This window comes from Aricia agestis, chromosome 5 (genome assembly GCF_905147365.1).
Source record: "Aricia agestis chromosome 5, ilAriAges1.1, whole genome shotgun sequence".
In the NCBI taxonomy this organism is placed as follows: Eukaryota; Metazoa; Arthropoda; class Insecta; order Lepidoptera; family Lycaenidae; genus Aricia; species Aricia agestis.
Genome location: NC_056410.1, coordinates 19,028,520 through 19,052,736, shown reverse-complemented (window position 1 = coordinate 19,052,736; position 24,217 = coordinate 19,028,520). Strand labels below are relative to the sequence as shown.

Below are 24,217 nucleotides of genomic sequence, written 5' to 3'. Positions count from 1 at the left end.
ACGTCTACCCCATTCAGAGACCTTCTCCAATGAATTCTCCACCTTAGACACAAGTTCGTTTCGGCTCTCAGTGACATTTTGCCGAGAAATATTAGGGGAGCCGGTATATACAGCATCACCTGTACTATCATCCGCATAGCAATGAATGCCGTTGGTTTATAACATGTCATTGATATGCAGTATGAATAGAGTAGGCGATAACACACATCCCTGAGGGACACCAGTATTAACAGACTGAGTTTCCAAGCATTCGCCGTCAACTACGACCTTTATGCTTCTGTCTGCTAAGAAACTAGTGACCCATAACTACATAATTTCTCGGGCAGCCCGTATGATGGAAGCTTTGACAGCAGCGCTTTATGCCAAACCCGATCAAAGGCCTTCGCAATGTCCAAACTAACAGCCAATGCCTCTCCCTTCGACTCAATTACCTGAGCCCAACGATGAGTCAGATATGCCAAGAGATCACCAGCCGAGCGACCCTTATGGAACCCGTATTGTTTGTCGCTTAGCAATCCCTGGCCGTCCAAGTATCGAAGAAGCTGGCTATTGATAATGGATTCCATTATCTTCGAGAAGAGAGAGGTTATAGCGATTGGTCTGTAGTTGGAAGGATTTGAGCGGTCACCTTTTTTGGGGATCGGGTGCACCAAGGCTGTCTTCCAGGAAACCGGGACGATGCCATTGGAATAGGAGAGCCGAAAAAGACGCGTCAAGACCGGAGCCAACTCTGGAGCACACTTTTTCAACACAATAGGCGGGATTCCGTCAGGCCCACTCGACTTTTGGATATCAAGGGAACAGAGGGCTTTTCGCACTGAGCGCTGATGAAACCGAATATCCGACATGAAGCTCGTGCATCGCGGTATGGTCGGCGGTTTCTGCCCCCCGTCAGAGTCGTCCAGGGTCGAGTTTGACGCAAAGAGCTTGCCCAGAAGATCGGCTTTGTCCTTTGCGTCCTGAGCCAACGATCCATTTCCTATGTGTAGGGATGGTAGGGTTGGCTTGCAGAAATTTCCTTCAATAGCTTTGGCCAGAGACCAGAATGCACGGGTTCCCGAGGGGAGGCACTCAAGTCTCTTGCCAATTCTATTGACGTGCTGTTGCTTTGCCCGAGTAATCTCTTTCTTGAGGGACCTAGAGGCAAGGTTGTACTCCTTTTTATATGTGCTGGTATTTAAATCCCGAGCAGACACTGCGTTGGCCCAGGATTGGTAAGCCTCCTGCTTCCGGCGAGAAGCTTTTTTGGGGGATGAACCAAACCAGGGACGAAACTGCCGCCAGTTGGCACTACAGAGGTCGGAATGAAAAGTTCCATCCCCTGCATCACCACATCGGCAACAGAGTTGGCAGTGTTGTCGGGATCATCCGGCGAGAAGCACACGTGCTCCCAAGGATAGGATGCAAAAAACGACCGCATCCCATCCCAGTCTGCTGACTTGTAGTGCCACACACGACGGTATTTAACAGCGCGCTGTCTTAACACCGTCGTAAGTGGCACAGAACTCCTAACAAGGCAATGATCCGATGAACCAAGTGGTGCGGTTACGGATATTTGGTAGCCGTCAGGATTTGAAGTCAGTAGGAGGTCCAACAAGGAAGGATTCTGACCATCCACATCTGGGATTCGCGTAGGCGTAGTAACCAGTTGTGTCAAGACGTTCGCAAGGGCAAAGTTGCAGACAGATCTCCCCGCATGATCAGTTTTACTGGAATTGAGCCAGTCGGCGTGGTGGGCATTAAAGTCGCCAAGTATTATGATCTCTGCGGATGGAATCTGCTGCTGCACAAAATCTGAAGCAGCTTGCAGGTGCTCCAAGAGTCGGTCCGTCTCGGGGTCACCACTATGGGATCTATATAGGCACGCATAGACGCGAGGGTGGTCGTCGCATTCTATGCGGAGCCATAAGTTTGATAGGTCCATGACCTCAAGATTACTGAGGCGGCGAGAGCTGATATCATCTCTGATATACACACACACTCCAGCTTTGGGTAGAAAGGAGTGCTCGAGGTAATACCCTGGGTGGGAAAGGTATGATGTGTCACTCGGAGATGATATCTGCGTCTCGGTTAAAAAGAGCAAAGCCGGCTTTGCCGTCTCAAGGTGGTAATGGACAGCATTAAGGTTGGAGTGTAATCCCCTGATATTACAAAAGTCCATGTTACATATCGAGGGGGGTGCCTTTGTGTGTTTGCTCTTGCCCCGAGCAGATTGGAGCGCAGTTTTGCCCTCCCCAGAATACGAGGGGCAGCCTGGACGTCCACGTTCAGTTCCAGGAGTTCCTGAGCCTGGACGTCCAGAGAGGATTTCTCGTGTGTCACCGACGCGAGCCGAGTAAGTTCGCGAACTTAAAACCCTCGTGCTTTAACGTACGTATCAGGCCTTTTAGGCCATGACGCTTGCGATGCATTACATCAAATACCATACATTTTTGACATATTATTATACTCGTATCGTCGTCAGCATAGGGATTGCGGAAGGTAAACTACTCCTGATCACGCGCGTGTTGCCAGCATGACAGAAAAAAATTGTATGAAATAATTGGATGAAAGGAAAAGCGCGGAACGAGCGGACACACTCGGTACCATATTCTGTGAAGTATATTCTCTTTCCAACAAAAAAAATAATCATTAAATTCAATTCACAAACAATACAGTCAAATTGGGAAACCTCTTTCTTTTTTGAAGTTGTTTGAAAACGTATTCGCAGCTCGTCTGCCCTAAATCTACTCGCCAACCGCTAGTATAATAGCAACTTAACAAAACAATCTACCGTCCGAGAATATCATTCTAGAGTTCAAAATCTTATTATTTTATAAATAGAACGTAGGCGTGGGATGAGGCAACTAATATCTAGAATAATTAAGTAAGACCCTGTAAAGGTCACTCTAAATATGGCATCTTTACACAAAATATGTTTGACGAACGACGTTAATTTTACCGGCGACGCACGGATTTAGCCGCTAAAATTAAACCTTATATTCGAAATGTTTGTCCGTGGGAGAGCCATGCTTCGGTACGAATGGGCCGGCTCGACCGGAGAAATACCACGTTCTCACAGAAAACCGGCGTGAAACAGCACTTGCGCTGTGTTTCGTCGAGTGAGTGAGTTTATCGGAGGCCCAATCCCCTACCCTATTCCCCTCTCTACCCTCCCCTATTCCCTTCCCTTCCTTACTGTATTAACCTATTCCCTCTTAAAAGGCCGGCAACGCACTTGCAGCTCTTCTGATGCTGCGAGTGTCCATGGGCGACGGAAGTTGCTTTCCATCAGGTGACCCGTTTGCTCGTTTGCCCCCTTATTTCATTAAAAAAAAAAAGCTTGACAGTAATCAAAAAAAATTGTTCTTGGGAACCCTGCCTATAAAGTTAATTTCAAGTACACCTAATTCGAAAACATAGATTTGCCAAAGTTGAAAGTAACTTAATATTATATTAAACACAATACAAAATTACCTCAACATTAATTTCTACAAAGGAGTCTTAGGATTAATTTGTGGTGTGATACTCGCGAGCCTCGTTCTCTCGTTAATGATTTCCCAACCGCACGGTTAATCGTATTGAATGTAACCGTCAGTTATCTAAGGAATTAATGATTGTGTGTTTGAAATTCGTGTTCTCGAGTTCCGGAATATGTTTGTTCCTTTTGATTCGTGTTTCAACATTGAAGATGAAACATTCACTACATTAAGTCACAAGTATTCATTTAGAAGTATGTTACTCTAATTTATGTTGTAATAAAACCTTTTTTAAATATTGATTCAAATTAATAAAAATTGCTCTTTGTGTCAATTTAAAATTAAATTATTTTATATTCAACACTGGGCAATATCCCTATTCTATTAAATTCCAATTTGAATAAATCAAGCATTTTTGCTCCAATATTTTGATTGGCAATTTCCAAATTTTTTGAATATAATATTTTCAATGTTCAAATATATTGCCTTTTTCACTTACCTCATTTGATATTCATAAAGATCTGCGGGGCTAAACTGATCACATTTAGCAATTCCTCTCAATCAATTCAGCAAATGAATTGTCAAAACTGTGAAACTGAGAAATGTCAAATCAGTACAAAAATACAGAAATGAATTGCAAGCAGAGTTGCATTTTGCGATTTTAGAAAAATGAATCATATTATGATTCTTATCATGATTCTTCAAAAGCGACCATTTTAGCCCCGCTGTTCGTGTTTTTATTGATGTGTTTGAGTTTTCGCACTCATGGTAAAAATTAAATTTGATAACTTATTATAAGAGACTCTTATAAACTTATTATCAGAGTCTGGATTTTAATACTATTTATGTAAACCGTATAATAATAAAAGAAACAAGAAACAAATTCTTTGGTCACTAAATTAGTAAAATATTCTTTTTTGAACTGATTTCTTCCTTTATTGCAAATGTTTTTTTTTCCTTTTGTGCAGGTAAACGATATATCAGTGGAAGGAGCGCCACACTCCGTGGCAGTAGACGCCTTACAAAAAGCTGGGAATGTTGTGAGACTTGTAAGTATATTTTTTTAAAGCTGTCATGTCTAAATCTACACTTAATATTATAATTGGGAAGAGTTTGTTTGTTTGAACGCGCTAATCTCAGAAAGTACTGGTCCGATTTGAAAAATTATTTCAGTGTTAGATAGTCTACTTATTGAGAAAGGCTATAGGCTATATTTTATCATGCTAAGACTAATAGGAGCGAAGAAATAGAGGAAAGTGTGGAAAAAACGGGGGAAATTATTTGAAAGGGCTTATTTGATCAATTTTTATGTTATTTGGCGCACATGAAGAATAGACCACGTGAAAGGACATAGGTTTCTTTTTTTGCGGAAAAATGTACGGTTTCCGTGACATTCCTTAATTACGCGGGCGAAGCCGCGCGGAACATCTAGTAATATAATATTTTAGCAATGCAACCATAGATAAATTATTTATTTTTAGCCAGATGGCGGATCTACGTTAATTCAGTCAACTTATACAGACAAATCAAGACCAATAGGACCATGATCCGACCAAATGATAGTAGTCGTTTGTAGTTTGTTGAAATTGGCTATGATTAAGATTTTAGATGCATAATAAAAATTTAACTGCACCTGTAATATCTGAAATTCAGCATTTCTCTATGGCCCATAAAAACATCTAATCATAGCCAAAATATGGTCAGCTTAAAACTCATAACAACCCGTTCTAAACGACGTTTCAAAGGAATATTTACTATCTTTTTACGTTCTTTTAACCCTGCCGGCATTCAACCTTTAATAGTGCATTCTCATAAAAAAAGGATGTCAACAGCAGCTGACACTAAAAGAGGTTCCTCTAATTACTTTTCTCATAAAATTAATGTAGCCTTTTACAACGGCTAGTTGGAAGAGTATAATTTAAATAGCGTTATTAAAATTGCCTTCTTTACTATAAAACGGAAAAATCCCTACAATAAAATCTGATTTGAATTTATTTCCTCTTTTCTAACTTTGAATTTACTGATTGCACGCGTCACCAAGAGGCGACGCCTTGATAATTTGGCTGTAGCGATATCGATTTTTCTCAGCAATGACTAAAGCTAAGAAATTAAAGTTCATTGTCAGTATTCATCATGTCTTTATCTTTGAATTACCCATAGCATATCACGATTGATCAACTTTTATAACACAGAATAATCAATCAAAAAGACCTCTGTAAAAACAGGGATTCTAATTTTGCCAACAGAAGAGAGTGATTTAACTTTCATTTGTACATAATATATTAGTTTTAGCATACACTTTAATTTGCCCATAGATGGTTTTTAAATTACGCGACAAAAACCATTTTGTCGCTTACGCCCTTTCCATTTCTTGTTTTAGGCTTTGACTATGATCAACTTTGATTGTGAGTAGTGTAGACATCTGCAAAATGATGGTGGCAATGGTTACACAAGATTAACGTGATGAGAGGACAGCAGTATGTAAAATGGCACGCCTTGATACGTGGGAGAGCCATGCTTCGGCACGAATGGGCCGGCTCGACCGGAGAAATACCACGTTCTCACAGAAAACCGGCGTGAAACAGCGCTTGCGCTGTGTTTCGTCGAGTGAGTGAGTTTACCGGAGGCCCAATCCCCTAGCCTATTCCCCTCTCTACCCTCCCCTATTCCCTTCCCTTCCCTACCCTCCCCTATTCCCTTCCCTTCCTTACCCTATTAATCTATTCCCTCTTAAAAGGCCGGTAACGCACTTGCAGCTCTTCTGATGCTGCGAGTGTCCATGGGCGATGGAAGTTGCTTTCCATCAGGTGACCCGTTTGCCCGTTTGCCCCCTTATTTCATTAAAAAAAAAATTACGAACCGACGGAGTTAGTAAAAATACTTGGCAGTATAATTAAAGATAGTCATATTTCTGAGGTCATATTAAAATTATTGACTCAAATTGATAAGATGACATCTTGGCTTCACATAGTTATACACACACTGGCAAAATTAGCGGAACATAGGTAAAAAGGGCCAAAACTTGAACTCAAGTGGGTCGGGCTGTCTGAAAGCCTTTTTTATAGCTTCTAAGCTCATTCAAGAAATAAAATATTGAACAAAACTGGCAAGTTGACAGGTTTTTATAGCAATTATGCCCTAATAAGTGTTTTTCGATTATTGACGTTGTAAGTGTTCCTGATAAGAATGGCGTTTTAGCGGGGTGCAAGGTATGCTCAGCTCATTTGATTGTTTGGTTTTTGGAAGACCACATTGCTTAGATACAAAATTAGTGATTTCCCAGCATCTGCGACAGCTAGAGCTGTAACCACGATAGAGAAAGGTACCGTCCGGTCAGTCAGGCCTTAGGTGTGTCGGCTTCCGTGGTTCATCGTAACTTTCAACGCTTCAGAGAGTCTGGATCTTACGTTCGGAGACGAGAACAAGGCAGATATCGGGTGACAATGGTTCAGGATGACCATTTTGTAAGGAAACAAAACTTAAGAAATCGACCTCAAACTGCTATGTAGACACGAAACCTGTCGGAACAGATCCAAGATGAACGTGTAAGTGATTGTACAGTAAGAAGAAGACTCAAAGAAGTTAAATTAAACTCAAAAGTGCCAGCAAGGGCACCAAAACTTGAGACAGGACACCGAAGAGCCAGGCTAAGATTTGCGCGTGAACATCAAAATTAGACAAGTGAGTGAAATCTTGTGCTGTACGGTGATGGGAGCAAATTCTATGTACATTGTATTGACAGGCGATAAAGAATGTGGATAAATCATAAGGAAAGCTACAGGTCATCAAACTTACCGGAAACAGTGGCCTATGATGCAGGCTTCGTAATGGTTTGGAGTTGCATATGATTTGGAGCCCGCATGGAGCTGATGATTATATATCCATCATCTATAATCATCAGCTCCATGCGGGCTCCAAATCATTGACTACTTTGACAGTACAAGGCTATAGCACCGAAATCCTGGAACTGCATGGTGTTCCTTTTACACAGTTTTAGGTAGCAATTTCAATTTTATGTGCGTCCATAGAGTAAGAAAATCGGGCATTATTACCTACACGATGCTGGCGTAGCCCAGTTGAAGAGGCCAGCGTGGTCTACAGATGTGGATCCGATTGAAGACGTGTGGCACATCAATGGGTGAACGGTACGAGTTAAAACTCCAGCTCCAAAATGTGTCCAGGAGCTCGAGTTGGCGCTACTGGAGGAGTAGGAGAATATCCCACAGGAAATGATTGACAATTAGAATGCAAGCATGGCATGGCGTATCCAGGCCCTCTTGAGATCCATAGAAGGCATTACACGCTTTTCACATGGCATTTCTTTAATAAAAATGGAGAATTTATCTTAAAAACTTACTACTGAAATTTCAAAGATTTTCTTAATTTTTTGATTTTTGCTGATTTTTTCTTTTTTTCACGTTTTTATGCCCTAAATTTACATAAAATTTATTTCTTAATAATCAATTAGTAAATAAATAAATAAATATATAAAAATCAGTGAACAATTTTAAAAAAATTGACAATTTTGTTATGTTCCTCTCATTTTGCCGGTGTGTTTAGTTCTTGCAATCTACGAGCGCGCGTAGCCTTTATTAGTAGTTGGAAATACGAATAGACATTTTCGTTAGTGTGCGTACCTAACGGAGCAGTCAGTAGCGAGCGAGCCATGTACGCGTGTATAGATATGGTTACCAACACAACTAAGGGCGCCGCGCGCTCATAGATTGCAAGAACTATACCTTTAACTCTTATTCTTCTCTCACAGAGGGTAAGAAGAGCACGGCGGCCGCGCGTCGTGACCCTGTGTCGTGGTCTCCGAGGCCTGGGGCTGGGCATAGCGGGGGGAGCGGACGACGCGGCGGGGGGAGGGGGGGTGTTCATATCCCACATCGCGGTAGGCGGCGCCGCCCACCACGACGGTAGACTTAAGTTAGGAGATAAAATTCTCGCCGTCAGAGATGAGGATGTAAGTATGGCTTACGTTATAGTACGGTAACTATTTAGTAATATGTGGTATAGCGTTGGCCTATACAGGGTGTAACAAATCTAAGTTATCATATTTAGGGTGTGTATGAGTCCAATGTATAGAGTTTACTGTAAAAGTAGCAGCACTGAAGAAGTAACCTTTTTTTCTTTTGTATTTGACAAATAATTCATGACGTTGGGGCGCTTGCCCATACAAATAAAAAAAATGTTGCTCTTTCAAGGCTCCTACTTTCACAGTGAACTCTCTACAAGAAACACATACACACCCTATTCCTAAAGTATCAATTATCCTTGGTGTGAAAAACTTATATGCAAAGATAGCAAAAAAAGGATATGGGCGAATTATAGCCCATAGACGGCCCCAAATTATATTATAAAAAAAAAAGTATTAGGTATCGCTTAGTTTTGTTACACTGCACAGTGCTGTATAGCTGAGCATGGTATAGCATAGCATTTTCCGCAGCTGAGCGGGCCACTTTTTATGAACGCTTTGATCTATCGCGATTGATGGAAATTCTAGGTCCTGAAAATGCGGCCTGCCCCGCTGTGCCCTTTATCTTTGTACTATTCAAGATAATCTCTATTAGTAAAGAACCACCAAAACAAAATTTGAAAATTCGATAACCCTAAACACACAACTTAGCTCCTTAGATTCAGTTATCACTTATCAGGTATTAGCTAATAAGACAATAATTATATTATTATCTTACCACAACTCTAAAAATTCTAAAAACTGTCAATCTCTTGAATGAGATCTCAATATTATGTCCGCTTAATTACAGCTAATATTTGAAGTGTTGATATAACTTGAAGTACCGGATTTGTAACACCAATCATTGCCAATCTATAAGCCTCTAAACACTTAATTGATCTTAATAGGGCGTATTAGGGACTCGTTTCAATAACAAGAGGGATCATTAGTGATTTATAGCAGTAGTTATAATACCTAAGCTTAATTACAATAATGTTTCTGTAAGAACGCTGAAATGATATTACCTTGATCATTAATATTAACTGAAATATTTTAAAAACACTTTTTGGAGCTACGTGCATTAGCCTAATTTGGATTGATGAATATTCTCATTTAAATCATTAACAAGTACGATTGACTATAAAGAACAATATAATATTATTAATACTAACAATAAAAACTAAGGAAACGTAACTCCCATACTTCAACCGTTTTGAATTTGGTTCCTTTTCGCACACTAAAATATGGCAATAGAAATTGCGGGCGTAATCATGCGGAATTTCCGCCGCGTAACTTCGGCCTGGTGTGTTTAGACCTCAGACACTAACACTCAAATTTACGAAGTAAAGCCGTTGACATTAATAGTCACTTCTATATTTATACGAAATTGTGTATCGAATACAATATATTATGCATAAAGTATGCATGTTTTCGGGTCACATTTTGTAGACTCGTGGTCTTTTTGACACAGTTACTCTTCTTTAGTTATTATTATTAGATATATTAATTTAATTAAATAACTCTAGGGCTCTCAGTAGCCTTCTTTTTACCACATTGTGAGCAATTATGAGAGCTGAGGGTCTTAAACACTAAAAAGACTGGATGAACTAAAATAAATAAAGAAATAATTGCCAATATCTCTTCAGATTGCTATATTTCATTAACAAGGTACTTGAGTTGAATATTTCCACCAGGGTATAGAGACCTCTCTGATCGGGGCGACGCACGCGAAGGCTGTATCGGCGCTGCAGAGTACGGGGGAGCATGTTACGCTGGTCGTGTTGCCGGCGGGCTCCATACCACCTGTGGCTAAGACGGCGCCGTTGTACTCCAGTAAGCAATTTTCTGATACTTTTATAGGTTTTATGTTACCAAGAGTAAAATAAATAATAATAACAACTCCCACACCGGTTTCGGTGACGGATGTTTCATTGAAACCAGGCCAGTAACGCAGGAGTAATGTTATATTGCCCAAGTGTGTGCGCTGTGCTCAGTAAACAAGAGCACTATCTATTCCATTTACTGTCATAGCCCAGTGAGACGAAAGACCGACATGAGTGAAAGAAAGCCTGTCATTGACTTTCTTTTTCTATAATGTCGGTTCTATTGTATTGTAAGTTAAAGCTGTTGGTTTTCCAAAATAAATAAATAACGCGGAAACCGTTCATATCGAGTGGCAAGTAGCGACTTGCCACTCGATATGAACGTTCTTTGCTGTGATCAATTTAGCTCTGTGCAAAATTTTATACAAATTACTTTAGTAATTAGAAAGTTTATTCGATGATGTATCCATAAAGACAAACCTTTTTTATTTATTTGAGATAAAACGATATTACTAGCTAAAAGCCGAACTTTGTGATCGCGTCGTCACACCTTGACTGACTGATGATAACACATATATACATTATAAATAAAAATTACTATGCACAAATCAATAGGCATGATAGTTTTTCCGTAAAGTGTACCACTAAAATATGTTCAGGTTGTGGGATATAATAGGGCGAGCGGAGCGAGCAAGTGATAATAATTATTACTATACTTAGATAATATTTTGATTATCTATCTTTAAAAAAAAAGTCACAAAACCGTGTCTGGCTTAGATGAAAATTCAGTCACAATATAATATCGTATACGTTTAATCTCTATGCCTTATGCAAACCACGTAAATTATATTCTCCAGACTATATAGTCTGAACTCAAGACTTGCTTAAAAACAAAGGAGTGTAAACTAGGGGATGACCTAATTCTGGAGGCTGCAGAGATATAAACGAGGTCTACCTACCTCGTATAAAATTATCTCCGATATAAGATTTTCATTTAGCTTAAGCTGAAGTATTCATCTTTTTATAAGTTTCACAAAAATCGATACCTATAAACCCTTTACTATTTACAAAACATAAAGAGGGAAAGTTTGTTTGAATCGACTAGTCTCCGAAATAACTAGGCCGATTTTGATAAAAAAAAAAAACAAACGTAGACCACGGGGACATAGACATAGGATACTCTATCGTAGAAATATGACCAGCTGTCCTAGCACGGGGATTGTCGATCTAGAAGAAATAGATAAAAACAAGAAATAACTATAGTTTCTTGGAAAATAGTTCCTGATTTAAAGTAAATAAGGTCGTAGATTCATCGGCAACAATAATCATTTTTTATGTAAGTTTTTCGAGCAACTTTTACGACCTATTGTTTGCGAGCTCTGATTAATAAACATTTATATAAAATGTTACACAATTTGTCTAGCACTTTGGCGATGTAGATTCTTTGAGGGTGGAATTATCAATTTTCCCACGCTAAACAATGGGTAATAAAAACAGTTCACAAAATGCACTTCAAAATAAAATAACATTGACAATGAATCTACGACCTTATTTACTGAAACGTAGGATCTCTTATCAAAAAAACTATAGTTATATTTTTTCTACGAAGATCGGAAACAAATTTCAATCCCCGTGCTAAGCAAGCAGGTGACGCCCGCAAGTCCATTGCGTCCACAGAAATGGATATAGTTAGAACTGCCATGTGTATGTACTTCGCGTGCCATCGCGTTCCCAAACGTTGTACAATGTCAAAATTTCGAAAGTCTGTTCTTTAGTCTGCGCTCCACCGTTATCGGAATCGGACGTCAATCGGAATTCTAAAAATGTCTAATTGTGCCGTATTGGGCTGTGGAAATTCGACTAGAAACGTTGGTCTAAATAGTGGATACGTTTCTTTTCATCGGTAAGTAATTTTATTATTAAATCATGTGTCCTTTATTTTAAAATCAATTAATTAATGTTAATCGTGGGTGGTTGTAGTTTTTACCATGAAATCTACGTAACTGCGTGTGTACCGCATGATTCATAATACATTGCCGCTTTAGTTAGAAAATTATAGAGCCCGTTCTGTTTGTCCGCTATTGAGCGCGCAATGGAAATAAAACAATCGGTACTTTCACTCATCGCTTAGTTTCGAGGTACAGTCAATATTCTCATTTTTCTGTCAAATGAAGCAAATAGTGTTGTACATATTCTCGATTCTAATTAATCGATTTTCGAAACAGACATGAAACAGAGGAATGATAATGTTCGCTTTGGGATATTTTGTGACTCGGTAATTATATTTTATGTAATATGTATTTATGTTCCTGTTTAGTGATTTAGTTTAGAATAATATGATATATTACTAGCTGTCCTGGGAAGCACGTATCTTTAGATTTATCATTCCTCTGTATATTAACTCGAATAATAATCGATTAAAAATCGATATAACTATTAAAGTGGCAAAAGAGACGGGGCGCGGCGATGCCTCCGAATCGATTCCGCGCGTACGGGTATTCCCATCACTAAAGCGCTCTTGTGACGTCACAGTAGGTATGAAAAAAGTGACACGCTCGTGTTCATACAAATTGGAGCGACATGGCGTTTCTAACTATATCCATTTCTGTGGTTGCGTCAAAATTCGCTTATCACGCGAACCGTACATTTTTCCGGAATAAAAAGTATCATTTGTCCTTTCCCGGGACTCAAAGTGTCATCATACCACATTTCAGCAAAATCGGTTCAGTGATTTGGGGGTGGAGGTAACAGACAGACAGACACATTTTCGCATTGAAATTATTAGAATGGATATGGATAGTATGGGTTACCGCAAGAAACTTCTAGTATAAAGAATAACACGTCTGCAAAATTAATTTTATTATGGCTTAAATTCACTAACGGCCGTTCCCAATATTTGATCTATCTCTGGTTTTGCCCTACTAGAGATAGAAATAGCTCACAATTGACATTAGAGACATATATTTTATGTCAATTGTGAGCTATTCCTATCTCTAGTAGGGCAAAACCAGAGATAGATCAAATATTGGGAACGGCCGTTAGCGATCAGAATGACCCCTGTCTTATCGCGACACTTGTCGTTAAGCCTGAAAGAGGTGCTAAATTTAGAAAATTCACCGAACAATGCCGAGCTATTAGTGTGATTGACGGTGTTTAATAAATTAACGTAGCTTGTATTATGCTTTATCTGGGTAGACCTTAAAACCAATTTTACCATAAGTGTTTATTGTAAGTAGTTTTTAAGTTGCAGCCTCACCTTTGTAAAATAGTATTTTTTTTTGTAAGTACAATTTTTCACTCATTATTTAGCCACCTCAGGACTCAGGAGTGAATTTCGAAAAACCTTTTCTTAGTAAATGCCAAAAGGGAGGTATGAAAAATTTAAAGTTCCTATCTCTAAATATTCAGTTTGTGCATTGATTTATCAGCCAATTAACTTTACCTTTCAGATATTATATTTTGGCATTCACTAATTTCTAAAAACAGCTAGTGCTATTGCCGAGATAAGTAAAGCACTTTGGCAATGTTTTAAAATAACATGGCAAAATAAAATAATTTGCAATTGCTCTTTGATTGAAATGTAGGTCGACCGAGTGTTTTATGATCCTATTAAATTTTAATTGTGGTGCGACAGGTTTTTGGTTCATTGAAAAGTTTTCATTGCTTTTCATTTTAGTTTTCGTATTATCATCATTATGTAACTAGTTTACTATATTATGGTACATTAAAGTAGTAACTAAATATGGGATTCCACTTCGTGCAAAGGAAATCTTTCAGAAACTTGTATTTTTTGCATTTATGTTTTTACTGAACTTTATTCAGCCAATCACCAATTATTACATTCGTAGTTTTCCATAGTACCTATAAGCTGAATATACTATTTTTATAGTACAATATGCTACGGGATATTCAATATTTATAAAATTAATATTCAATAATTAAATACCTCTATTTGGTTTTCATTATAATAGTAATATTTATCAGTTTACAAGACTACACAAGTAGTTGTTTAGTCTTGTAAACTGAATTCCTGCTGTTATACGAATGTTGTTGGCAATAAATGTATGTTCTTCCAATTCATGTTTGTCTAATTTAACTATTCAAATCTAAGTTACGCCTGTTCAAATACCTACTACGCCTTACGAGAGTAAGCAGCCAACTCTTCGTAGTAGGGAGTTCTGAGGCGTACCTTCGTAGAATACTTCAGAATTCACGTTTACCGTACTTGTCTCCGTATCTAATTAAAACGGCTTGCTTGTTTTAAGCGATGCCGTAGAATGTAGTTTATCATGGGGCTAGGCTACATGTAAAACTACAATTATTTAAAAAAAAATACATCATATAATTTAATACAGGCACATTTTGTCCTGCAAAAATACACCATTTTTGCCCTAAATTCACATACCAAGTTTTAACAGTCAATCATGATTTTTATAGTTTCGGAAAGCTGTCGTGGTTGTGGCATGCGGACGGACAGACAGACATGACAAAATATGTGTAAGGGTTCCGTTTTTTTCCATTTGGCTACGGAACCCTTAAAATAACTTGGGCAATGAAGTGACAATGTTCATTTCAGAAGCTTTATTAAATTAAACTTCAGCAGGATTGCCGCATCTATTGTTCCGCGCATCCTGTGCTAAGGTAGCGGTATGAACGTTTCTGTTTATCTCGAACACGCTCTATTTGTCTTCAAAATGGCGCCGGAGCTGATATTAACCGTTCTCAGGCTTATCATACTATAATTCTATCAGTTGTTTGAGTTGCAATATATTTTTTGGATACGTATTTTCCGTGTGGGTGAATAAGTCCACTGGCTTTTACCACTGAATGCTGGCACTGGGTTGACTGGCTTGAGTCAAAATATTATGTTCTGTGTACTCTATCTGAGTCTCCCTTAAAGAAAAGCACATAAGTATAAAAAAAAATTATTGCATTTTTCACTATAATTTCTTCATTTTTCACGACTCATTTCCATTCTGGAATTTATTCTGCAATTGCATTTTATTCTGCAAAGATTGGAAAGCCACCTTAATAGTCGCAAAAATTTATCTACGGTTGACCGCAATTTAAAAAAGTTTTAAATAACAATTAAAAAATATAGTTCCTCACAAAACGTATTACGTAGTATTTAAGTAATATATTACAATAAAACTTAATGGTACAGAGGCCGAAGCCAAAGTCCCTTTCGTTAAAAACGATGACGAAATTCGTTATGAAAATGTATGTGATATGACATTAGTGCAAGCGAAATGTCATTTGGCGATGACTTATGTCAAACCGCATACATTCTGATAGCCGTCATCGTTTTTAACGAAAGATACTTACCTAAGGGGCCTGGGCACGTGCCCTGTACCATTAGGTAATACTACTTAAAGTTAATTATACTAAAGATTATGTTAAGCCAAAGTTTTATAATCACCATAACAAGCTTCAAGCGAATTAAAATTATGAATCAGCCGCTTACCCGTGTAAAGAGACTAACAAATGCAGGTTATTGTGTACATAATTGAAGTATTCAAAGTAAATTGCCAACTTTAGTTCAGCGTGTTAAAAATTTAATGTTGTTAATAATTCTAAATATTTAGTTCTTAATTTTCGACTGAAACTTTATGCTTTATTTAACAATATAAGTACCAAGAACTTGTTTATAGGCCTTGTTAGGCTATAAACAATATTTTTAAGCCAATTTTTTTTTGGTATATAATAATCTATATAATTATATAAAACTCTAAGGTGACTGACTGACTGATTGACATAGTGATCTATCAACGCACAGCCCACACCACTGGACGGATCGGGCTGAAATGTGGCATGCAGGTAGATGTTATGACGTAGACATCCGCTAAGAAAGGAATTTGATAAATTCCAACCCCAAGGGGTTCAAATAGGGGATGAAAGTTTGTATATAATAATACTTCTTAACGCGAGCGAAGCCGTGGGCAAAAGCTCGTGTAGATTATAAGTACTATAAACTGAAACAGTCTGTTTTGTTACAGCAAGAACCCAAGCAACGTCATGCTCTACGCTTCACGAGCTGGCAGAGGAGGAACCGAACAAAATACCCAGGTGAGTAAACAATGTAGAAATTCCTTCTAAACTAAAGTCCAACCGGCGAATTGAGGCGCAAAACTTCATTCAAATATCCAAATTGGACGCTGTTAAGCATTCGTGTATTAACCCACATAAAAATTACGTGTTGAGTTATGAATGCAATTATGTTCTTTAGATGATTTAGAACAAGACCGCATTCAAAATTTATCAACAAAAAAATTTGTGGGTTAGGACACTAATGCTTAACAGCGACCAATTAGTGCCTAGAATCGTGGCTCGTACTAAAGTAAATAAGACAAATCGGTAATTACATAGTTCGTATATGTATGACAATACAGGCTGGGATTCCGGAGTTCCAAACTTCACCGCACTGAAATTAGAATTCTGCGCTAATACAATGGACCTGAAAATTGGACACTCGAATTGCGAATTATTTTTGACAATGACATTTGGGTTGGCATTCGATTTTCAAACTTAGCTAATGACAAGTATTAGTGCCAAATCCTAATGTCAGTGCAAAAAAAGCATCAATAGATAAAAAAAGCGTTGCACTCGGGGACTGCCGCGGTAAAGCTAGGTATTTTTATCAACTTATGCAATTATAATTCGCATAAATGTCTAGTCGCACGCACACAAACACCGCAGTCTGGCAACGCTCTGCTGGTCGGAGTGGGGGGTTTAAGTAATTTTTCGTTACAAAATTTCTTAATTCGGTAGCCCGCGATAAAAGCTATGCAATCACAAAAATAAATCAAGATAGAACGGCGACGATAGAAATCGATCGTGTCAATTTTTGCTTTGCATTTAGTTAGAACAAATAACTTACCCGTGGAAAGAAATACATCCTTTTGACCGATTCACTTTCGTACTTCTGTTTTTACAATAACACTGCACAATGAGACATTTTTGCACAACCGCTCTGGTGTAATCAAGTCGAGACGTGCGCGTTGACTAAAATATGAACGTTCAACAAAATATCTTGCTCACTTTTGCAAGATTGAAACACGCGTACTCCACCCGTTTAGCCGTTCTATCTTGATATATTTCTGTGTATGCAATAGCTGAATTTTTTTTTTACCGCGCTTGGGATCTTCCACTACTAAGGACATTTTTAGAAAGGTCAACCGAAGGACCACAGCCTTATGTATGTACGTCATGATTGAATGTACATTATTTGAATAGCCCTTAACTAGATCTGTCAATCATGGCGGATTATCAAGGGCGTCCCTTTCATACAATTTCGGTGTCGATCGTGAAGACGTAATTTATCGAGAGAATTCTATGGCCCTCGGAAATTTCGGGTAAAAAATACGAGCGATAAAATATAATTTTATTAGAAGGTCCCACCTTTTTGGCTTATCGTGTCAAAATATCCCAAATTAAATATCACTTTAATTAAATACGAAAAATGCATGAATAATAGTCAGCAAAATATAAGGATCTAACTCGATTCTACTATGATACAGATGCAGCTTCGTACCTTGTTTGATACAGTTCATTTTCTATCATAGAACAAGGAATGTTTTTATTACAATAAAGTTGTAATGAGTTAGTAGAATCGCGGTCATGTTTCAATTTTTATAACTATAATATAGTTTCAAATTTTATCAAAAGTGGCTACCCTACATATCCATTAACCATAATATTAATTTATCCCTTTCATCTTAAAGCGTCTCACAGACAGACGCGGCCTGCGGTGGCGGTGGCGGTCAGTTGGATGACTGAGTGTTCTAGGAACGACACAGACACACGCGGCCACGCGGCCAGGCCATCCAACTGACCGCCACCGCCACCGCCACTGCCACCGCAGGCCGCGTCTGTCTGGGAGACGCTTTACGCTGTCAAATTTTATCAACAGATGCGTCCGTCGAGTACGCTTAATACGCTCTGGATCTCGTCTCGGCATGGATATAGTCGGTGGGCTTGGAGTAGACTCAGAGCTGAGTGGGGAGGACGAGGCCTACGGGGTCTTCGTGTCTGGAGTCGCGGTGGGGGGCTCCGCGTATGGCATGCTGCATCGAGGAGACAGGATCCTGAGTGTGGATGGACGGGATCTGACGCATGCGACGCACGAGCAGGCTGCAGCTGCTTTGAAGGTTAGTGAAACCCAAAGGTTTTTAGTAAGATATACTTTTAAGGGACCTATCGGACAGAGAGCGATCACGCGCTCAAACGTTCCGCATTCGTATCCTACGTTCGAGCGGTCAGTCACACAGGAGCAATCCTGACGCGGTCAGAACGCTCCTGTGTGAGTATTCCTATGTAATGTAATACAACACAAAGAACGCAAAACTGACTGCTTGAACGCTTAACCGTGACCGCTCTCTGTCTGATAGGTTCCTAACTCGACTGCGCCATGTTTTGTGGATGTTCGATGAAATTTTGTAAGCGGGGCTGTATAGCACTAAAGGGGAAGCATTCAAAACTCCACTATCTTGAGTTTGATACGACTCATTATTTTAACCCGAAAAATCTATAAACAAGGAAAAGTTTTGCCACCTGCGATAGTAATATATAATCAATGTCGTATCAGAAGTGTCGAAATGCTGGCCTCAAGCAATAATTTACCACTATTAATTTGACCACTCTTTGAGCCTCCATATTCCATGTCTATTTTAAACGCCTTAAACGAGTGTAGAGAGAACTCTACTGAGCTACTCGTAGTCTGTTGATAGACATTTTGAACCTCTTAATCGTGTTTTTGAAATGCTCGTAACATCTGTAAAATATAAATGCAGAGGGTTCTCGACACACATTGAGAGTCATGTTCTAAAAAGTAATTAAATGCTCCACTCAGCGCATTACACCCATATAATTGACTCGTGTTCCAAATTAAATCAGGACCCATTACTCAAATGGGTTCAGCTGAGATGCACTGTGCAAATTTAATGCAAATGGCGGCCGGACTACAGCTGCCTATATTAGAACTAATCATATTGGACTTGCCTAATAAATAAGTCGGTTGCTGGTCGAATACATCTCGAAGATTAAACTAGAGGTCAGCTTGTGGCCGAAATTATAATTCGTAAAATCTGTTTATTGTCTTCTTATGTGTTGTAATAATCTTTGCAATACAAAGGTAGTTTTGCTTAAAAAATAATCCTTTTTACGTTAACCAACTTATAATATCACAAAGGAACTCAACTACGGAACCATAAAATCTACTTCAACAGAATGACTAATTTTTCAGTGAAAGGAAAAAAGGTTTAAATAGTACTTATTCGCTATTCATGTATACTTTTATCTTTTATGAAATGAATACTCTTTTGATACAGTTTTCATCTAGCGCAAATATCTACACTACTATTATAAAGAGGAAAGATTTGATTGTTTCTTTGTCTTGAATAGGCTCCGAAACTACTGGACCGATTTGAAAGATTCTTTTACCATTGGAATATTAATTCTGCTGAATAAAGGCTAAATTTTATTTTGGAAAAAAATAGGGTTCCGTAAGATATTTGGGATTTTCGGACGCAAGGTGTAAAAAATCAACCAGAAATGTTACTTTTTTCGCGTACGCTGCCTAAACTATAAAAGATAGAACCATAAAATGTTCCAAGTAATTGTAGATCTTTTAAATATCTACAAAAAAGTCCGCGACACACTATACCTATCTATATTGAGTGAGGCACAATAACAATTTTTTTATTAAAAAATCTTGAAATGTTTTTGGACTACATTTAAATGCCTTTATTTTACTCATGGCATTAATTCTTATCAAAATAAATTATTCCATTACTAAGTACAGTTAATGTAGATAATATTTAGTCTTTGAATGATTAAAATTGGACGTTTGGTTTTAATATTATGGCGAAATTAAAATATTACGATTTCTGCTGCACGTTGCGAATTGGGCGTCGTAAAGGCGCGCCGCGCGGGTGTGCTCGCCCGGAGAGTCCACGTAAATATTAATTATTATTACCTCGATCATCGGAATCGCAGACACAATAGATTTATAATATAATAGTTATGCGACAGCTGGGTGCCGCTTTATTGATGGGATAATATTATAGTGCTTCATTAATTCATTACCTTTTGAATGACTATTATTTTTGATTGCTATTATAATTAATTTCTATAACTATAAATCTCCAATAGCGGCAGCCGGCTGCCAGCATAACAATTATTGAAGATCTATTGTGTCTGCGACTCCCACGATGTCTGCGATACCCGCCCGATGCCGATGGAAGTATAATTAATGCATATTTTTAAATCTACACTACTTCTGCTGAACTTCTCATTAAATAATTATAGGCTAGCCTATAATTATTTAATGAGAGAAAAAAGGGAACCGTATTAACATTAATGTTAATTGTGTAAAAAAACTACTAAAATATTCAAGCTTTATAAATTATAGACTCAAAGTGATGTACTAGAGTCTTATAAGTTATAGAGGACATTAATATCAACGTAAAAGTCCGCGATATCGTATGTCTGACTATTACAATTATTATTATCCTACTTTTTAATCTAAAAAAATTATGTTCTGCTTAACGATATATAAAGGTTGACTAAGAAATAAAGATTGAAAAAATATTATTTAAAAATCAATGTCCACCCGTGCGAAGCCGGGGCGGGCCGCTAGTAATATATAATATGAATTGATATTTCATTCTAAAAACAACCAGCAATCCATAGAATAGTGAAACCTATTCAAAGTATTTGCAATACTTAGGTCTAAATCAAACAGAATAAAATACGTGCAAACTAATCACTTATTTTTATTTTATTTTTTCCTTTTTTCGCTAGGAATTTATTTGCGTTCTCTCAAAGGATTTTTCTGCAAAACGTTTTTACTTTATTTTCACGCATTTTATAGTGGAAATATTATGCTATCAAAGCCACAAAAACTAAGCGGATATAACTTTTCAGTATAACCATTTTTTCATCTTTTGATGTATTGATCTATGATCATATTTATATTTTTCTCGGTCATTTTAGTTGTATTACGAGTGAATAAGAGCGCGCGCGAGTTTGAGCTCTAAATATATTATTGCCAATAATAGTAAAAGTATGATCACCAATTCCTAATGTCGAATTCAGTCATAGTCGAATTCCTGGTGTCTTTTCAAATTTTTCAGACCTCTCTATCTTTGTCCCAAATAAAAAAAAAACTCTTCGCGTTCCTTTAAAACTAAACAACCGCCTCTTTCTGTTATATCATCCATACTTCTATACTATAAATGTGAAAGTGTTTTGTCTGATATCTCCCACTTTGTTACGTGGGAGAACTATCCTTCGGCATGAATGGGCCGGCTCGACCGGAGAAATACTACGGGCTCACAGAAAACCGGCGTGAAACAGCGCTTGCGTGTGTTTCGCCGAGTGAGTGAGTTTACCGGAGGCCCAATCCCCTACCCTTTTCCCTTCTCTACCCTCCCCTATTACCCTATTCCCTTTTAAAGGGCCGGCAACGCACCTGTAGCTCTTCTGATGCTGCGAGTGTCCATGGGCGACGGAAGTTGCTTTCCATCAGGTGACCCGCTTGCTCCGCGTGCCGTGCAAAACGCCGTGCCGATTTTGCTGAAGTTTGGTATTGAGATACTTTGAGTCCCGGGAAAGGATATAGGATACTTTTTATCCCGGAAAAATGAACGGTGTCCGCGCAATAAACGAGTTTTAACGCAACGGAGTTGCAGGCGTGATCTAGTTATTTATAAACATGATAAATTACTATTTTAACTTTTTTAATCTCCACCTACCCCCTTTAGCCTTTTGCACTTAGGGCTAATTCACACCACAACGTGATGCATAGATGCATATTCCTAAACTTTTATGGATTTGATAGATTGCCCTAAAAGCAAAAGAGGAAGTATGGGAGCTAAAGAGGGTAGGTGGAGATTAAAAAAGTTAAAACAGTTAATATTTATCGTGTATATAAATAACTAGATGACTTATACAACAAATTTCCTCTTTAACGTCATCTTCTCCCACAGCAATACTCGGGCAGCGCAGTGACGATCTCTGCACAGTACCAGCCGGAACAGTACGAGCGACTGCGCGCGCGCATACGGGCGATCAACGCGGCCGCCGCCATGTCGCCGCATGTGCACCGCACGCATATGCCGCTACATCATGAGGTGCATGAGGTTTATCCGAGGTGAGGAAGATCCTTGCTAATAAAGTAGTAGAGATCGGTTCGATAATGTTAAATGAGGCCAGTGACTTTCAATAATATCTTACCCATGAAAATATTTGCACAACAGTATGATATTTTGAAATGGAAATTCTATTGGTAAATTTAAAGTTCGCCAAAATATATAATATTTTTCAGCTTCTAGGGTATTATTAAAAACTTTAACAAAAAAAAAACGAATATCTCCTGTTCTGGACTTTAATAGTATGATATTTTAAAATGAAAATCTTGTTGGTAAATTAAAAGTTCGACAAAATATATTATACCTATTTTTCAGGTTCTAGAGTATTATTAAAAACTTAAATATAAAAAACGAATATCCTCCTGCTCTGGACTTTACGTGAAAGCTTCTTAGCACACGAGATACAATATTTTATGTATGCAGGTAAAACTCTCGCCGAAAATACGGAAAATACGGTCCACGTAGAAGCAGCATAAATTGTCATTTCTTTTAATACAGAACGTGCCTAGACTATGTTTTAAAATTTAAAAGTGTACAGCATACAACAATGCATTCAAGACATCGTTCTTGGGGATAAAGTCAAACATTGTCGAAACTTCGATATAATCTCATTTCAAAGTTGATCGGTGTTAAAAACTTTGCAGACTATTTTTATTGTTATTTTGCTATTTATCTTTTAGAAGAGGACAGCTTTCTTACGATTTATTTTATCATTAACTAAAAACATAAAATTGCCCTAGGCCCGTTTGCGCCGACCAGGGTTAAAGTGAACCCTGGGCTACTTTTTATAAGTATATATTGTTATAGTTTGTTAAATTACAACAGAGATAACACGATATTTAATTCGGGGCTAAATTTAACCTCAATCTCTACAACTGGGTCATTCATGCCATAAAAATAACCGTTCATACAAAAATTCAATTCACTACAATTCATTATGTCGTCAACATAGAAAACATATTGAACATATTTTTACAGTGCAATAAGCGTCATTGTCACACGCAGATGCGCCATGAATAGATATGGATACCGTACGCTGAAAACAATTTATTAGCGAAACATTAAATGTGCCTCGAATACACGAGACTGGATTATAAATATGGCTTGTACAGACGAGCCACTGAACTAGAACCCCACAATTTTTTTTTTTGTATCTTGAATAAACAAAAGTGGATTATAAATATGGCTTTTGCAGACGAGCAACCGACGTAAAACCCGCTACACTTTCTCGAACCTTGAATAAATAAAATTAGATTATTTTATGTGGCTTGTGCAGACCAGTCACCAACGCAGACCTTCGCTACAATTAAGTGTTTTGGGTTTGTTACCCAGGATTTTTAGACTGTCAAAAAGGAGGTGGTTATTTTAAAATGGTTATTGGAAGCGAAATTTAAAAATATACTTTTAAGTCCGTTACTAGCTGTATTGTGTAGCGCAAGCTACTGGTTTCTGTAGTAAGTGTCTCGTCTGTACCGAATCTAAATGTGCCCCAAATTCACGAGACTAGAGTATAAATATTTATTATAATTTATAACGCTTCGAGGTATAACCGCAATGATAAACTTAATTATCCCAACATAATTTATACAAACACTATCTTGAATAGTATATTTGTTTAACAATATTAATTGTATGTTATTTTGTAATAGCTCTTGTTTTTACTCGTTTTTGACAAAATCTAATTCGTTCGCTTAATATCTTCTGTTATTTTATAATTTATGCTGCAAAATATTGTAGTTAAATAAGTTTTAATATTATGCAAAATAAAATAGTAGCATTAACTCACAGTTGGCGAAACCCACAACACCTAGTTATAACTACGTATATAAC

At 37.9% G+C, this 24,217-nt stretch overlaps 1 protein-coding gene across 1 annotated transcript in view; it reads left to right on the top strand.

Moving 5' to 3' along the window:
• LOC121727314 (disks large homolog 2-like) overlaps positions 1–22,393 on the top strand; it is a 53,753-nt gene extending 31,360 nt beyond the window's left edge. The window contains exons 5-10 of the mRNA XM_042115075.1: positions 4,427–4,507; positions 8,224–8,424; positions 10,110–10,248; positions 16,235–16,304; positions 18,148–18,385; positions 22,226–22,393. Of these exons, the coding sequence (XP_041971009.1) occupies positions 4,427–4,507; positions 8,224–8,424; positions 10,110–10,248; positions 16,235–16,304; positions 18,148–18,385; positions 22,226–22,393 (897 nt within the window). The remainder of the gene's footprint in view (positions 1–4,426; positions 4,508–8,223; positions 8,425–10,109; positions 10,249–16,234; positions 16,305–18,147; positions 18,386–22,225) is intronic.
• Positions 22,394–24,217: the final 1,824 nt, after the last annotated feature.